The sequence below is a fragment of the Melospiza georgiana genome, chromosome 1 (assembly GCF_028018845.1).
Source record: "Melospiza georgiana isolate bMelGeo1 chromosome 1, bMelGeo1.pri, whole genome shotgun sequence".
Lineage (NCBI taxonomy): Eukaryota > Metazoa > Chordata > Aves > Passeriformes > Passerellidae > Melospiza > Melospiza georgiana.
Window position 1 is genome coordinate 57,770,887 of NC_080430.1, and position 16,440 is coordinate 57,787,326.

The 16,440-nt window shown below is 38.4% G+C and overlaps 1 protein-coding gene across 1 annotated transcript in view; it reads left to right on the forward strand.

The window, feature by feature from the left end:
- The window catches only part of PDE1C (phosphodiesterase 1C), a 207,235-nt gene extending 204,999 nt beyond the window's left edge, over positions 1–2,236 (forward strand). The window contains exon 17 of the mRNA XM_058021381.1: positions 2,133–2,236. Coding sequence (XP_057877364.1) covers positions 2,133–2,236 — 104 coding nt within the window. The remainder of the gene's footprint in view (positions 1–2,132) is intronic.
- Positions 2,237–16,440: the final 14,204 nt, after the last annotated feature.

Below are 16,440 nucleotides of genomic sequence, written 5' to 3' on the forward strand. Positions count from 1 at the left end.
GCGAGTTAGACTACACCAGACTTTACTTCTGCAATCTTTCGTTTTGCCTGCTTCTAGCAATGTGGGAACTAAGTGTGCTCTAGTGATTTTGCTTTTTTCGACAGTCTGTCCCTGCTGCAGGTGTCAAAAGTGCTCTGAAAGGAATGATAATGATTTCTGAAAATTAGTGTCTTCCTCAGGAAAAGAAATTCTTCTCCTTTATTTATGGGATAAGGCCTTTATGAGGAGCAATCACTGCAGAGTCTCTGGGGACTGATGAAATCTTAACATTCATATGTCTAGATTTACCACGGCTTCCTTTATGCCTACATGTTAATATCTCATCTAATATATTTGTCTGATTATTTCTCTGCCTCTGTAATCTCTTTCAAAAAGATCATTATAATCATTATTCTGCTCTGCTGCTGGCAGGGTAGATATTACATTACTTAAAAGTCCCCTTTTCATAATATTCACTGAAAGTTCAGAAATTGTGTTATGCAGTGAGTTTAAAGGCTCTCTGTCATACACTGCCCTGTGCTTTCTCTGAGAGATCAAACTCTGAAACAGTGCATGTGTAGATGTTCCTGCATTTTTTCCTGCACACACTTAGGGTCAAGCAACTTTTTAATGCAATGGTTAAAAAAGGTTTGTTAGCTTATCATTACCATCAGCTGTATGATGGTGGAAGAAATGCAAGAATACTTTTGTGCATGTTAGTTTCAGTTGAAGACTATGCCATTATTTTTTAAGACCACCTTAATCAAACAGACACCTAAACTTGGTTGGATCTGCTCATAACCTCTTTGTACGAAGACCCCAGGTCACTGGCAGTCTAGGCAGCTGAGGAGGGTGCTGCTTGTCCTGTATCATCTTACATTCATTTTTTTTTTCATCCACACAGTGAGCTTAGGAAGATAAACATGAAAAATTTTGAATAAAAACTGAACAGAACATACTTTAGTTCCATCTTGTTAAATATTTTAGGGTTTGAAAATCATTCCTCTTTTATACTATGATGAAATGTAATTGGAGAGAGAGATTGATCCACTACCATCCAAGAATAATGAATACGCTAATGGTTAAGGCACATGGTGGAAGAGGGAGACCTCATTTCTCTACAATTTTTCTTTTTTTTGAGCTGTTCCAAAAATAAATATCCACTGCCCATGAGTATTTGGAAGGCAGATAATATCCTCTTTAACACTTAATACCTTTAATCTTGATCTAAAGACTAGGAAGTCGTTATAGTACCAAAAATAGTAATAAAAATGGAATAAGCATCACTGTAATACAGCGTCACATGTAAAAATTCTGAAGTGAGACTTTTACAGCTTTTTGTGTTGAGGTGTGCATCACAAAAGGAAAAAGACCATTCTTGCTGTTTGGATACTGCAGCTAAAATATCTCTATTCTGCTACAGCTTTCCATTTAAGTTTTTATTTGATCTAGCATGCAACATTCTCATTCAGTGAAGGGGTGGTCTGGTAAGATCTGATGTGCTTTGCTGTATGGCTAATAGAGGACCAAAAAAAGAGTCACTCTTGGTTGACATTCCTAGCTTCATAAATTGCACCCCATCTTAAGCTGCTATTTTCATTCTGCATGAACCATTGCTGTGCCAAAGGCCTTGATTTTTTGTTTGCTACATAGACTCTAAAGGCAATGATCAATGCTAGGATGATTGTTTCCTGATACCAACACAAATGAATCGATAGATAAAAGGAATCTGGTAAGAGAAAATAAGGCAAAATTACATAGGCGCGTTAAGGGTATCTAAGATGGTTCTTTAAAACAGACACTTATGATGAAGCCTTGCAGGTTCTCATTTCTTTGGAAAGCGTGAATGTTTCAGACACTGAAATGAAGCTTATGATCAAGTTTTTAATGGCCAACACACAGTCAGAGACATTGTGAGTTTGCATATAACTTTATAAGTGGATTTTAAATCTTGCTTATTTGTAGGAGTTGGATACATGTTTTCTGGTGCTTTGTTCTATGGAAATGAGTTAATTAAGTTCTTTTTGAGCTCAGACCTTTCCTCCTAAGGAACAACATCTCCTTTGGTGTTGCAATTTCATTGAGTTACAAGCATTAAAATGCACTCTGCATGCATTAAAATGCATTAAATGTTTCTTATTGCTTCTTTCTAGGTGAATCAAAGGAAGACAACAAATTGGACAGAAAATATAAGTGTAGTGTGGGGGATGAATCAAAGAAAACAGATGGTAAGGACAACATTTTATTGGATTTTTGACATCTATTTTTATATGTAATCTGTTGTTTCCTTAACATCTCCAGTTTATTCTAAAATGAAAAAAATTGTGTGGTAACCAGAAACAAACTTAAACAAACAAACCAGAAACTGTCATTAGATTTGAAAAATGCCATTGAAGCATTATGAGGGAAAATCATTCCTTTCACATAATGCTTAGTACTACTAAGTTCTGCTGGTAAGCCTTATCCATCAAATTTTGTGCAGAGCCTGAAAGAAAAAATCCTGGATTATTAGAGTTGCTTAATGGGAAAAGCAGATTTTTGAGATTCTATCCTTCTGACTTTGTTCTGGCCATATTCTTCTGTCTGTAAGAACAGGACACATTGGACACGAAGAAAGCAGGCTGAAAAAAAAAAAGCTGCACAAGAGATTCTATTAAGGATGCTATTGAAAAGGGAGACTGCTGAAATATTTTTAAACTGTAGCAATCCCAAGCCATAGGATGGTTTCATGGGCATCTGGGAATAATTTCAAGTGAGGCTGAGCCTAGTGTAGAAGTCCACAGCCTCAGCAGTTTGGAAAAACATCTCTAAGTTCTGCAGTGTGTTTATACTTTTGCACTTCCTCACCTGTGTACCACAGGCCCATGAGACGGTATCTGAACCCACATTTCTTCAAAGACTATTGGTGAATTATTAGGTAGCACAAGAAATGCAAACAAATTTTTCTAGCATTTTCTTTGTGCATGTATCAGTGAAATTCACTGAAATGTAACTATTCCTAAGTAAGTATAATACAGTGCTTTGTTTTGATAGTCAAACAATCAAAATTATTTAATTTCCTACTGCCCTAGCAAAGTGGTAAGTAGGAAGAAAATATAATAACTCAACTAAACACATAGAAAATTTCATCCAGAAGCATGTATTAATTTCAGACACATAATCATGTACTTTTTCTTAAGAGGCCCCTTACTAATAATTGTTTAAAAAATCAGTTCTTTAAAGAGGTCATGTTACTTATATACTTGAGTTAAATGTTTGTCAGGAAAAAGTCTTGAACAAGTACCAATCACAGCTCTTACTGCAGTCATGCAGAAACTAAGTCTAAACACTGAAATACCACGTGACTCTCCAGCTTTTCAGGTGTATGTGCAGTTCCACATGTAACTATCAAGACTCCAGAAAGATTACGGGGCAGAATGACTGCTCTCCCTACTCGGATGGGTGGTGGCTGAGCAGCAGTTGTGCTGGAAGGGTGCTTCCTTGCAGGACCAGGTGAATGCAGAAACACTGGTCCAGAAACGTGGGCTTTTTAGGAGGACTCAAGAGCACCAGCTCAGCCAAGAGGGCAGACCCATGACTCTCTAACTTTGAGGAAAAGGTTACATTTGAAGGCCTTCACTCTCAAGGTCTTAGAAAGACTAGGGCCACGTATTTATTTGGGCTTGAGGACTATGAAATGAATGTGTCACAGTAACTTAAGGTTGAAGATTGAGGATGTGAATTTGGTCTTTGCAAGTTGCTTATCTTTGGTGTTATTTATATTCGTTATCTATTGTCCTGTACAAGATAGCTAAGTTAATCTCTTTAGGGAAAAGACTGGTACCATGGGACCAATTGATTACAGCGAATAAGCAATTCTGATCATGCAAAAACAATTTGTAGGCAGACTGCTTCTGTCATTTAGACAGTGTAGAGGCAGATTATAGCTAATTATCTAATTGATGAAAATCAGAAAAAATACTGTGAATTATGCACCTTAGAAAGAAAAACACTGGAATGGCACTTTGCCAAATACTGCACAACCTGTTCTATCCATTACCCACTCCAGAGCGAATCTCCTTACCAGCCATGTGAGGGGTGTGGAGAACGGAACATTATCCATGGATAATACATAGCTGTTGGCAGACTACTAAAATGTTTACTTGAACATATGCTTTCTCTTGTGCCAGTGCATGGTCTTTCACACATCACATGCTGGAAAAAAGATTAAAGAATTAGAAAGATTGAGATTACGGCTATAATGTGCTTACCACATGCAATTTGCTGCTGGGTGAAACTCAGCCTGGACTATTTTCAGGGTCTAGGGTTCTTGAGTTTCAAAACCTCTGTTCTGTTCTTGGGTTTTACAACCTCTGTTCAGTGTGTAGCTGGGGAATATTTGTATTAAAGAGGCCCATTTGTGTATGTTTAAAATAAAAGCTTTAGCTTTCTCACCACTACCCTTTTGCATCAGCTGACAACCTGAACCCAACTGACAACACTCTGTCCTACTGCACAGGGATCTTGCGCCCAGAAAAGAAAGCTGCAGATAGTATTTTGCATAAATCTTTGTAGGATATGTATCCAAGTTGCTTTTTAAATTATATACAAAGGAAGATATTGTAACATCTACTTATAGACATACATAAATGCCACAATAATTCTAATATGTTTGGCCTTCTACTACATGGGGAATCTAGTGACTAGTCTTCTTCTCATGTTAATCTGATCCTCATATTATTGTTGTTGGTTGTTTTTTGGTTTGGTTTTTTTTTCCTGCAGGAGATACTGCTTGTTATCCACTACCACCTTTTTTCTGTTTCAAGAAAATAAATATGGGGATGCCATTTCACAAATAAAGATATATACCTGTCAGAAACATCATCAGCACAAGTGTTTCCTGTGAGATAGAACATTGTTAAACCATTTTGGAAAACTGAATTTTCTCATGTGAAATCATTGCTTGGCAAGTCTTTGAATGGAAAATTATAAGCAGCCCATGGACATAATTTTTCTTTACTTTCCAAACTTTTTTAAAAATAATATTATTTTTTAATAAAACTAACAGCAAATGAAAAAAAATATTCTTCCCCATCACAGACTTGATGTAAGCAAGAAATTTTTTACAGTAATCATGGCATTACTACTACTGGAACATTATTTCCATTGAGGTGGTAGAAACCTCATTCCTGGAAACATTCAAAGTCAGGTTGAACAGGGCTCTTAGCAACCTGATCTAGTTGTAGATGTCCCTGCTCATCATTGGGGTATTGGGCTATATGGCCTTTAAATATCCCTTTCAAACCAAACTATTCTGATTGTATGATCCTATGATTAACACTTTCACAGGTGATTTCTACCACATCCTCATTTTTTTTTTCCTCACTGGGAAAGGATTCTGCAATGTTAATGCAAAATTTTCAGTATAACTTCTTGTTTTGGGGAAAACAGTCAATTCAATCAAATTACTGTCTCAGGTACCAACTGTACATAAATATAAAGTTCCCTTTTTGTGCGTTTGTTCTAGGAACTTATTACTCTAGTGGTAATGCGCATTTTTAGCATGGAAATATACAGGATGTTTGCATCTTCAACAGCTGGTACATACCGTGAAAGCCTAATGCGCTCTGGCCATGTGATGAGCCGTACTGCCACCTCATGGTCAAATCAAAACGGGTGTTTTGACAGATCTGCTTCAGTACTGCATTCTTCTACGCAGTGCAACACACTAGAATAGAATATAGTCACTATAATATAATGTAATATAATACTACATGTAGACTTTTTAATATATGGACTATATTTCAGATATGGAGGTTTTAGCTTTCTTTATTTTGATTTTTTTTTTAAGATATAATGTTGCTTTTAAGTAGTTAAAAGCTTTTCCTTTGAGTTTTTACATTGCCCATGCCAACATGTAGAGCTACCTTTCAGTCTTAATTTTTCTTGATAATGATTTCTTGATCAGGAAGTTAAATTTTTCTGATTATTAAGTTAAAGCCTTCATTTCTTTCTATCCCAATTATCCCAAAAATAAAGTGGCAGAGTAGCTGGCACAGAATGTTATCTGACAATGCCTTTGGTATAGGAAAATGGTGGTGAAAAGACCCCGTGATAAGGTCTCTACAATTATTCAGAGAGAGTTGAATTAACAGGATTCTTCCCAGTTTCATTCGTCAAAACCTCTCAACCATTGAATATTGACTGTCTTTGCAGCCTTCTGCAAGATGCAATTTTTGTATGTGTCAATCTAGCCAAGACCCCGCCATAGCAATGAGCACTAAGCAGATGTCTAATGAAATCCTGGTTATGTAATATTCATGATTCTGATGTTGTTTTAAAGCAGGTTACTCAAACATATAAATAAAGAGCATGTCTATGTCTCCTTGAGAGAGGTAAAAAGGTAAATTACAGGTCATATAAATAATGGTGTCATTTCTAATTCTGCTTTGAAAGATAAACTGATCTCTCCATTATTTTCAGAAGTAAAAAATCCATTTCAGTTTATAAGGCAAAGACATTATATTTTTCCTTGCTGCTTGATAGTGCTCTGCATATTATGTGTCATCATCCAGCAGCACAGGAAAATTGGAATGACTGTAGTTTAAGTCTACTTACTAAAGACAATTTCCTTCCCTTTCTCACTTCTTTTTTTATGGCCTGTTACCTGAATTACATTAACAGCTATGGCTCCAAGTTACAAATCAGAAAGGCTTGTTAGGTTCTGGAAAAACTTGTTTGAAACATGAAGGAATTCTGCCTTCCCAAAAGACATATTTCACTGTAATCTGTCTCTGCTGAGCAATCGTTCCATAGTATTGCAGTATAGGATAACTGAGGGGGGGTGGAACAGTTTCTGTGCTTTTTAAAATCCTCTTTGTGCTTTTTTGAAAGAAACCGTTTGCCTAATTTAGCAAGTGGCACCTGAAGCAAGCTGGAATTTGCATAGAAGAATGCATTCTGAAGAAGGTTTTATGCTGTTTTAATAGCAGATAAACATGATCTTTGATGCTAAGTGCCAAATGCATTGTTAGTATCTAGACAGGCCAAACAGTACATCACCATGGTATGCCTGCTTGGTGAGAAAAGATACGGAATATGTAGAAAGGTATCTTTTATAATTATGCAGATGATTTTGCAACATTTTTGTTTTGCGTGTTTGTAAGTCTCACGGAAGACACTTGGTTTTCCTTTGAGACTTTCATGTGTCTCTTGTTTAGCCTGCTTTTTATTACTCATAGGAGGCTAGATACATGGTCGTTAAGATGCTGGATTGCTTTTTGAATCTACTTTATGTGCATGGTGAAAAAAAATCGTCACTGGAGGCAACTTAACTAGGGTTTTTTGAGTAGTTACCTGTATGGGGAACATTTTTCCACATTAAGTCTGGTCCTTTAGATATATTTCTGCTCAGAGGTGACACATGGTTGCATTGTTCCTCAGGGATAACATTCATGGTCCTAGAGACATGGAGCAATGTGTAACTTATACAGTGCATTGCAGAAATTGTTCCTTGATTTTGTACCATCAATTAATTTATTGCACCAGTCAGGGAATACAGCTGTGATTTTGCTTCTATTATAGTCCTTATCCCATTTAGGAAAATTTGCCTGTGCAATGATGCATAGAAATTTTCCACTTCAGCAAGAGGAAAGTCCTCCTTGCTGCCAGCTGCAAGAATTATGTTTGGTAGAGTGACAATCAGGCTTCTTTTTCCTGATGCAACACTTAGTCCTGAAAGAGAAACAAGATCATGTCTTCTCATGAGAAGAAGGAAGAATATGAAATGGCTCTTTAAAAGACATTGGTGACATTTAGATTGCATTTTCAACAACTCACAAAACAGCTAACTTCCAATTTGAGCACACCAGCTACAGGAACCAGTCAGGACGACTCTTATAAGGTGTGGCATCCCATCTCAAAAAAGCAACATGCACATACCCAGATATTCATGTCTGAAAATTCTAGTCTTTATTACTTATAATCATTAATTGATCCATCACTAGGCTATTCATTATTTTCTCTCCTTCTAAACCACTTCTTTCCTTTTCTTAACTTCAAAACCTGGTACTTGCAGGCAATAACAAATATAGAAGAAAGACCACAACTGTTATCAGTTGAAAAGTGTTTTTTTTTTAGTCAGGCTGAAGTTTTTAGGAGTTTAAGTGGAATTAAAAACAAGTGATAAACAAAAACTGAAGACATATTGAAAAAATCGAAATGAGAATTTTTGCTTTGAAATGGTGTTTCACATTTTTTTTCACCATTATGTAAATGGTAAATAAAAAAAATTTGTTTTAGTTAGATGAAAATCTCAGGTTGATCTTTTATTTTCTATCTATCCACCTCACTACCCTACCCAAACCCCAATCTCCAACAGACATTTGGCCATGCAAAAATACACCATTTCCTTGTGTCTGACCCAGAGCTAGGCATTATCCTAATTTTTTTTTGTTTTGTCACTCAGCCAAAGATGCCCAGTGTTTATTACACAATTCTAATTCACATATGTGGCTGGAAACCTTGCTGGCTTTGATTCTCCTAATTCCTGTGGAAGGTTCTATGATTTGCATGGTTGGAAAACTGGCTTTTCTGCTAGCTTCTTTCTGCTAGAAGCTTCCCTCATGTCTGACAGAGCCACTCCCAGCCAGCTCCAAGATGGACCCACCCACCAAGGACAAGCCCATCAGTAGTTATGAGAGGAAAGGGCAGCAGAGACAATGTTTGAAGTATTGATTCTAACCTCCATTCTCCATCCTTCTGTTCCTTATGGAGGAATAGGTAGAGAATCAAGAATATAGTTAAGCCCAGGAAGGAGGAAGAGGTGGGAGAAAGATGTTTTAAGATTTGGTTTTACTTCACATTAGCCTACTGTGATTTTAATAATAAATTAAATACATTTTTCCAAGTCAAGTGTGTTTTACCTGAGACAGTAATTGGTTAACGATCTCCCTCTGCCCTTATCTCAAAACATGATCCTTATATTTTCTCTCCCTGTGCCAAGCTTAGGAGAGGAGTGATAGAGTAGTACCTTGGGTCTAGCCAAGGTCAACCTACCACACAATTCATCCCCCTTGCTCCTTGAAAAGGACTGGGGTTCTAGTTTGCATCCACAATGGAATATGTCTTTATGAAAACAATTATCTAGCTTTTACCCCAAACACATGCAGAAGTTTGAATTATGTTTGATTGTCAAATATAGAATGAGATTTTGCACCTAATTTTCTAGGTGGCTTTACCTAATAGGTATCTAATTCCATTCATACATGCTTTATTCAGGAAACTCAGTGTTTACTTTGCATAATCAAACCTTTGCCAGTGTATTAATTATATTTTTATCTGCTTAGATATATTTCCGTAATATGCTGGCAGTCAAATAACATATATTAAACCAAAACTGATCTCTTTCATCACTGATGTTGTCCTAGGTCAAGTGGAATGCAAACTGTTAAGCCAACATAAAACTCAACATTAGTGTGAAAAGAACTAGAAATTTTTAGCTTCATGAATGATTTAGGCACAATTATGTGCCAAAGCTCCAAAAGCAGGATACCCTCTATGCTAATGCTATTTCTCATCATAGAAAAATTGATATTATGCGCTTGAGTCATGTGCTAAATTGGAGTGATGTTATTTAAATTCACTTACTAAACAAATATTCAAAACTTTTTCCCAAGAGCATTTATTCTTGTTTTCCCTTGCTTTAAAGAGAATGGAAGCACCTTCAAATAGCATTTTGTTTTCTTTGAAAAAATAATCACTCCAAAATTTCTCATTCATTAGACATACCAATAACAGAGATGAATTAACTTATGATGCATATTTCTTCTTTATTTCATTGATCTTCTGGACTTTGCTTCTTAGGCCGCATACATCTCTCAGGCAATTGAAGAAAGAAAATACCATACTATACGGAATTTATTTCTTCATGGCCATAATTATCTTTGAAAAGGCTTTCAAATGGCTTCAGTAGGAGACAGGGTTGTCCAGTCTGAGAACTGAGTTCTTAGATTTCAACATCTTTGTTTTATTTTGAGCACTAGAAATAGCTTCAATGGTCCTTTTCAGGTGGAAAAACTGCAGATTATGACTAAACTCACTTTAGTACTCAGGGAGAAAAAAATAACAGGTTTGGGGGAAAAAGCTTACAAAAAAGAAAATTCACTCCTTTACAAACTATAAGATGCTGAGTGAGTCCACAAAGGAATTAAAAAGGAATTAAAAGTGGCAGATTTGGTAATCTGTCTCAGCAACTGCAAATACTTCTGTCATTCGTGGTGGGAGAGACTGGATTATAGATTATGTGAGATGCAGTTACTCAGACTACTATTTCACCTCATTGTCCACTGCATCAGTAGTAATTGTTTTATGATATCAAAGGCCATACAAGAATTTGCAATTTCTTTTGTCATTTTACTCAGCGCTTCGATGGAGCTGGGTTCTGGAGACACCAGGGCTTGCAATAAATAATCTCATTTTGAAAAACCTGTGCTTTTAATTAGTTGGGATAGAAGCTACTTTCAAACACCATGTCAGCTTTGTTATGAAGGCTTGAACAACCTCACTGGTTGTTCAAGCGTTCATAGACCAGATGTCCCTTCAGCTCTCCATCACCTGCATGACAACATTTCATAGAAGAGACCTTAATGAACAAAAACCAGAATTAGAGCAATGGGTGTATCCCACTACAATGATGTGTTCCCACTACCCCTTCTGTTCCAGAGGGCCCAGGTAGAGGTCAAATCTCTGACTTGGATACACTCTAATGAATCTATTACTTCATTACTTTGTCAAATTATCTTTGGAGCCCTGGTACTTTTGTATACTGGGCACTGAGGCAACACAATTCAAAATTTACACAGGCATTATGTGATAAATCATATCTTTTTATCCTTCTCAAATTTACTGTTTGTAAGTTTGTTTGGTAATTCCCTTCTTGGATTGCGAGAAAGAGTGAGTAATTGTTACCTTTCACATTCCTGGTACCACTAATAATTTAATTTACTTTTTATTAGACTCTCTCTGCAACTCTGTTTCTAGGCTAGAGTCATAGCACATGAACTTTGTGTATTGAACTTTCCTTCAAGTGCAACCCTTTTGCTAACCGCTATGTTGGGATGTAACACTGACAGTCTGTGTTACACGTGTTTATTGCAATGTGACAAGAGAATCTCAGGTTAATGAAAATGAGATAACCTCTCTTTTTCCCCCTTTTGTTTTCAATAGTATAGTCATGGATAATTGTGCTGCCCTCCTGTTCTTCCTTCAGAATTAAGTATGCTTATAATCCTTCAGAATCTGAGCAGAGAAAACAAGGACCCTGCAAGAACCTCACACTTTCATTCATGGGGATTCAAGCAGGCTAAATAGATGGTGACAAAAATGCCGAAACCCCTGCCCAAAGACTCCTTAATCTACACCATACTTGTCCCGCAGTCTGCATTCAGCATTTATTTTTTTTAGGAGAGAAAAGTGATTTTTCTTTTAAAAGCAATTTGAATACCATAGGGCTTGATAGGGGTCCTGATAGCCTGGCCTGACACTGGATGCCCCTGGGAAGTGTCTGTCTTGGTTTAAAATAATTTTTTTTAATTATTGTCTGCCAAGGAAGGCAGGAACCTTCCTGGGATGGAAAATATGACCCCTTCCCTCCAAATTATTGTAACTTTGAAATTATGGTGCTTTAAGGCAAAGATCTAGGAAAAGGAATAACAGTTCTTTACTTTTATATATATATATATGTGTCTGTGTGTGTGTGTGTGTATGTATGTATGTATGTATGTATGTATATAAAACAAGACAAACAAACAACAACGACGGCAACAACAACACACAGAAAATCAGGAGCCCAGGAGCGGCCTGTCTCGGCTGCAGGCCCTTTCCCTTTTGTAGTGTAGTTATAGTGACAGCCAGCAGGGGCGCTGTCGGCTCAGGGCCGGACAAGGCAGGTGTGCTAATTCCGCCGCGGCTGCAGGGGGCGCTGTGGCGCAACTTCAGCCCCTCCCCGCATGGCAATGGGGGCTTGGGCGATGAGAGAGAAGGGAAAGGGGCTCCCCTTGCGAAACTTACGGGGAGCCGCCGGTCTCAGTGCCTCTTGGGTAGTGAGCTGGTCTGCAGGAGGAGTCTCGGAGCAGCAGGCTGTAACAGGAGAGACAACCACACCCCAGGTGGCAAACAAAGTGTAGAAGAAGCGCCAAAGCCATGGCAGGAGCAGCAAGAATCCAGGTGGATGAGGGGTGTCGAGTTAAACTGTAGCAAACCCCCCCGAATTAGTGGCAGAAAACAGCAGGTACAGGGCGAACCGAGGACGAGAGAGAAGGTAGAGGGAAGGTGTTGTTTCAGGTTTTCCTTTGGCTCTCACATCTCCTGTGTGATATCCTGGGAATATCCGCGGCAGCCGGACTCCCTCAGGCAACCCGGAAGTGCTCCCTCCAGAGGGTGGCCGGGGGTCCGGGTTCCGAGCTTCGCCTGAGACACGCAAGCAGATGGTGAGGGTCCCTCCCAATGAGGTGAGGTGAAAAGGTCTCACTTCAGTGATCACTCTTGCTAGCAAAGGCTTACCCACGGCAAGGAGAAGCAGTGAAGGACAAAACTCCGCAGTGGCAGCAAATCCTTCAGGCAGCAGCAGTCTGGCACCAAAACCACAGCTGTCAGCCCTCTGATCCAAAGAGAAAGAGAAAGAGAAAGAGAAAGAGAAAGAGAAAGAGAAAGAGAAAGAGAAAGAGAAAGAGAAAGAGAAAGAGAAAGAGAAAGAGAAAGAGAAAGAGGCCAGCCCCTCACCCCCAGCCATGGCTCCTGGCATCTCTGCGCTTCCCAAGAACGCTGAGCTTCCCTGCCACCACACTCACTCCCCTAGCTGCAGCAAGACTGAAGCAAGCTGCATCCCTTCCCTGCCCTCCCCTATCCAGGTCACATCTTTTGTCTCTTAAGTACCCGTCATTCCCATCTCTTAGACAACAAATGGTAGAAGACCCTAGCATTCAACAGTGTCCTAAGCCCTCTCTGAGCAGTACCATGGTTTTGGCAGCTGGAGAGGAAGGGGAGGAGGTAAAAGGCGGGCATTTATCTCGAGCAGCAGAGCTGGCCGCTACCAGAAGCAGTGCTGGGAGAGGTCAGCTCTCCACTTCCAGTTGGTGGAACCAATGTAGTAATTATGTATCCTCTGAACAGAGACAGACATGATTCTCCCAGGATTTTAGAAGCTGTGGGAAACTTAGACAGAAGAATTCAAACAACTGTTATCTCTTTCTGTAACCATTGTTTGTAGATATGGTTCTTCAGAGTGTGCTATTCAAAGTTCACCAATAGTGTGAGAGAAGATTCCTAAAGGCCAATCAGGTCTTAGGTCCACCATTGTTTCTATAAGAACTGTAGATTTCTAATAATAAAGTGTCTTTTCATGTCTTCTGAGAATGGAGTCTCTGTATCACCTTTGGCTGCCCCTGATACCCCTTCGGTGATAGAACCAGTACCACGTCTGTGAATTATACTTGGTGAGGAGAAGGAGTCAAAACAGAAAAGATACTTCTGAGTTAGTTTAAACTCTCACCACAGTCTAAATGTTTCTGTGTGTCCTCCAACTGTGTTGAGAGAGCAGATTTTGAAAGTTTGATCTGGAGCAGATTTTGAAAGTTTGAATTAGACAGGCAGAATAAATGCCAACTGTTAAAATGGAAAGATCTTCTAAGAATTTGGACTCGAAAACATCATTAAGAGAGTATAATTACTGTGCAAATCTGACAGTCAGCTTTCTTGCTGTATGGGTATGCTCATACACTAATTCTGTGTGAATTAGCAGGCAAAAGTTAAAAATGCCTCAGTATAAACTAGAAACTGATAGCAGAAATGGACTCACAGTGGGTGCTGGTATCACAACATGGAAAAGTTGTAGAAGTCACTGGCATTCACATTAGCAATCAAAGTGAAGGCCAGTACTCACCCTTGACAATATAAGTTCCCCACAGACACTGAAGGACTGAGATGTGTATCCAGGCAAGGCTATTTCAGATAATGGTAATCAATATATGCTAAGTGGACTACTTAAAGTCTTAGATGTACAGAGCACTGCATATTCATTCTTTTTCCTCTTTCCACTACCTCTGTTGATACATGCTAGTATTTACACTAGAGCTGTTGTATTTAATTGAGAAAGAGGCTGAATCTACCCAAGCTAGGGTAGTTGAAGGAAGTTCTATTACATAAAATGGGAAATTTGGCAAGAAAACCAAAACTTCTGCTCCACCAAGCAGAAAAACAATTCAGAGCAAGATCTATGCTGCTATGTTCTTGCTGGAGCTGATGAGGTAGCTAACAGAAAATAAAAAGCTATCACAGAATCATAGGAAATTAAGGGGTTAGAATGAACCTTAAAGATCATCTAGTCCTAACCTCTCCTGCCATGGACAGGGGCATCTACCACTAGACCAGGTTGCTCAAGGCCTTAGCCAATCTGGCTTTGAACACTGCCACGGTTGGGACATCCACAGCCTTTCTGCATTGACTCAGTTCTCCACAGGCAGGGAACTTCCAGAGAATGGAGAAAACTGCATTTTGCCTTGCTTCATTAACTGGGATGGGAGGGGTTAAAATTATTGTAAATGTGGATGGCATAGGAAGAGAAGCATGTGTGAGGTGGTATTTCGAGCTCTGTTTCAGATCCCTGGTGTGATTCAGCAAATCCGTTAAGAAGTTCAGAAATACATACTGCTCAAATATGTCATTTAGTCCACCTGCCCCAAATAATTACCCTTCCTTCTGGGTCAGTCTTTTCTCTTTAAAATGTGGCTAATTATAAGTGTCATGGGATTGTTATGATCCTGTTAATGACAGTAAATCAGGCTGAATGTTTCAGCTGGGAAACATCATGGAAATGTACTACTGTTGTTATGGCTGTTACTACTGCCTGTTGTAGATTATGCTGGAAATGTGACAACTCATTCTAAATAAATCAAATAAAATGCTGAAACCCTAATTCTTCTGAAACCCTAATTCTAATGTCTTAGAATTGCATCAGTGAGCAAGATTTGGTAGCAGCAACTTACGGGGGACCATCCTGAAAGGAAAGGTTCCCCTGCTATCTTTGTGGTAGAAGATACCAACTCACTAGTAGATCTGTGCAGTTGCTGTATACATTCAACACAGACAATGCAGTCCAGCAGTAAAAATCTTTGTTTTGGCAGTCCTTTTTCTCCTTTGCCTAAATGCCATTTAGGAAAAAAAAAAAAAAAAGATTATTGAATGCAAAAGAAATTGGTTTCCTGAAAGGAACCAAAAGATATTTTGATGCAATAATGTCTTCCAATGCATGCCCAGCCCTACAGGTACATTCATCTCTCCTTGGGCTGAATGTCCTTGGTTGAGAGACGCTTTCAAATGTTCTTTAAAACTCCTCTGGTATAAGCATTGTCAGAATTACAGCAGGTGCCAAGTGTACTCAGAAAGCCAGTTAGAACAGCCAATATAGAGTAAAATAATCATGTTCCTGTTTGAAGCTTTTCCAGAGGATTTCTAGTGATAGTTATGACACAAATTGGATGGACTCTCCTCTTTAATTAGAAACTGTCAATTTTCACCAGAAATAACAAAAAAATTTCTTGTCTATACTTCTTTCTCAAGGAGATCTGTTTATTGTGAAGATGCACTTGTAGTATAACTACATAGAAAACAGTTATGTTTGTATATTCAGGATAATATTAGTCAAACATAACCTAATTATGAGGCCAAGGGATTATAAATATTTGACAGAGGAGTCAAGCAGATTGTAAAATATACATCTTTTGTTATATCTTTGGTGCCTCTCCATACTTAAGGCTGTGTTTTTCACTGAAAGCTCAATGGGAGAAAACAGCTTTTAAAATGTAGCATTATTTTATGTTTGGAGCATTTTCTTCATTTTAAACCACATGTACAATGTTCTTGCCTTCATAAGCAAAAAGGTGCTGGAAAAGCTGTTGATGAAAGATGATAAGGGAACCCCACAGCAAAGAAACCTAATAAAATCTCTTCATCTATGCATGATGGACTCTGTTATGTGATCTTCATTCCTAAGTTTGAATTCTAGTTGGATTAGTCTGATCATAATAGATTTCAGTTTGTTTAGGACAGAATGATATTTCCAGTTGTACCTGTAAGAGGAATGCATTAGCGTGCCTCACCTTGTACGCTTTCAACAGTTACGCAAACTTCACTGCTTGCAGAAAATAAGGCTGTCTAAACTGGTACCCTTGTTTTACTTTCCCAGATTATCTACCCCTTGGACAAAGTGGAGAAAGGCAGCATTTGACACTTTTCTATTTATTTTTCTTTTTTTTTCTTTTCTTTTTCCAGATACGGAAGAGTAAAAATATATTTAAAAAGCCACTGCAAATCTCTTTCATCATTTTATCTGACCTTCATTCCTGTTCTACTCCTGCAAAGACCAGATTCTGGGAAAGGGATTAAACAGCTTTCAAAACACTCCTCCTCTCACTGGCTACTTCACAG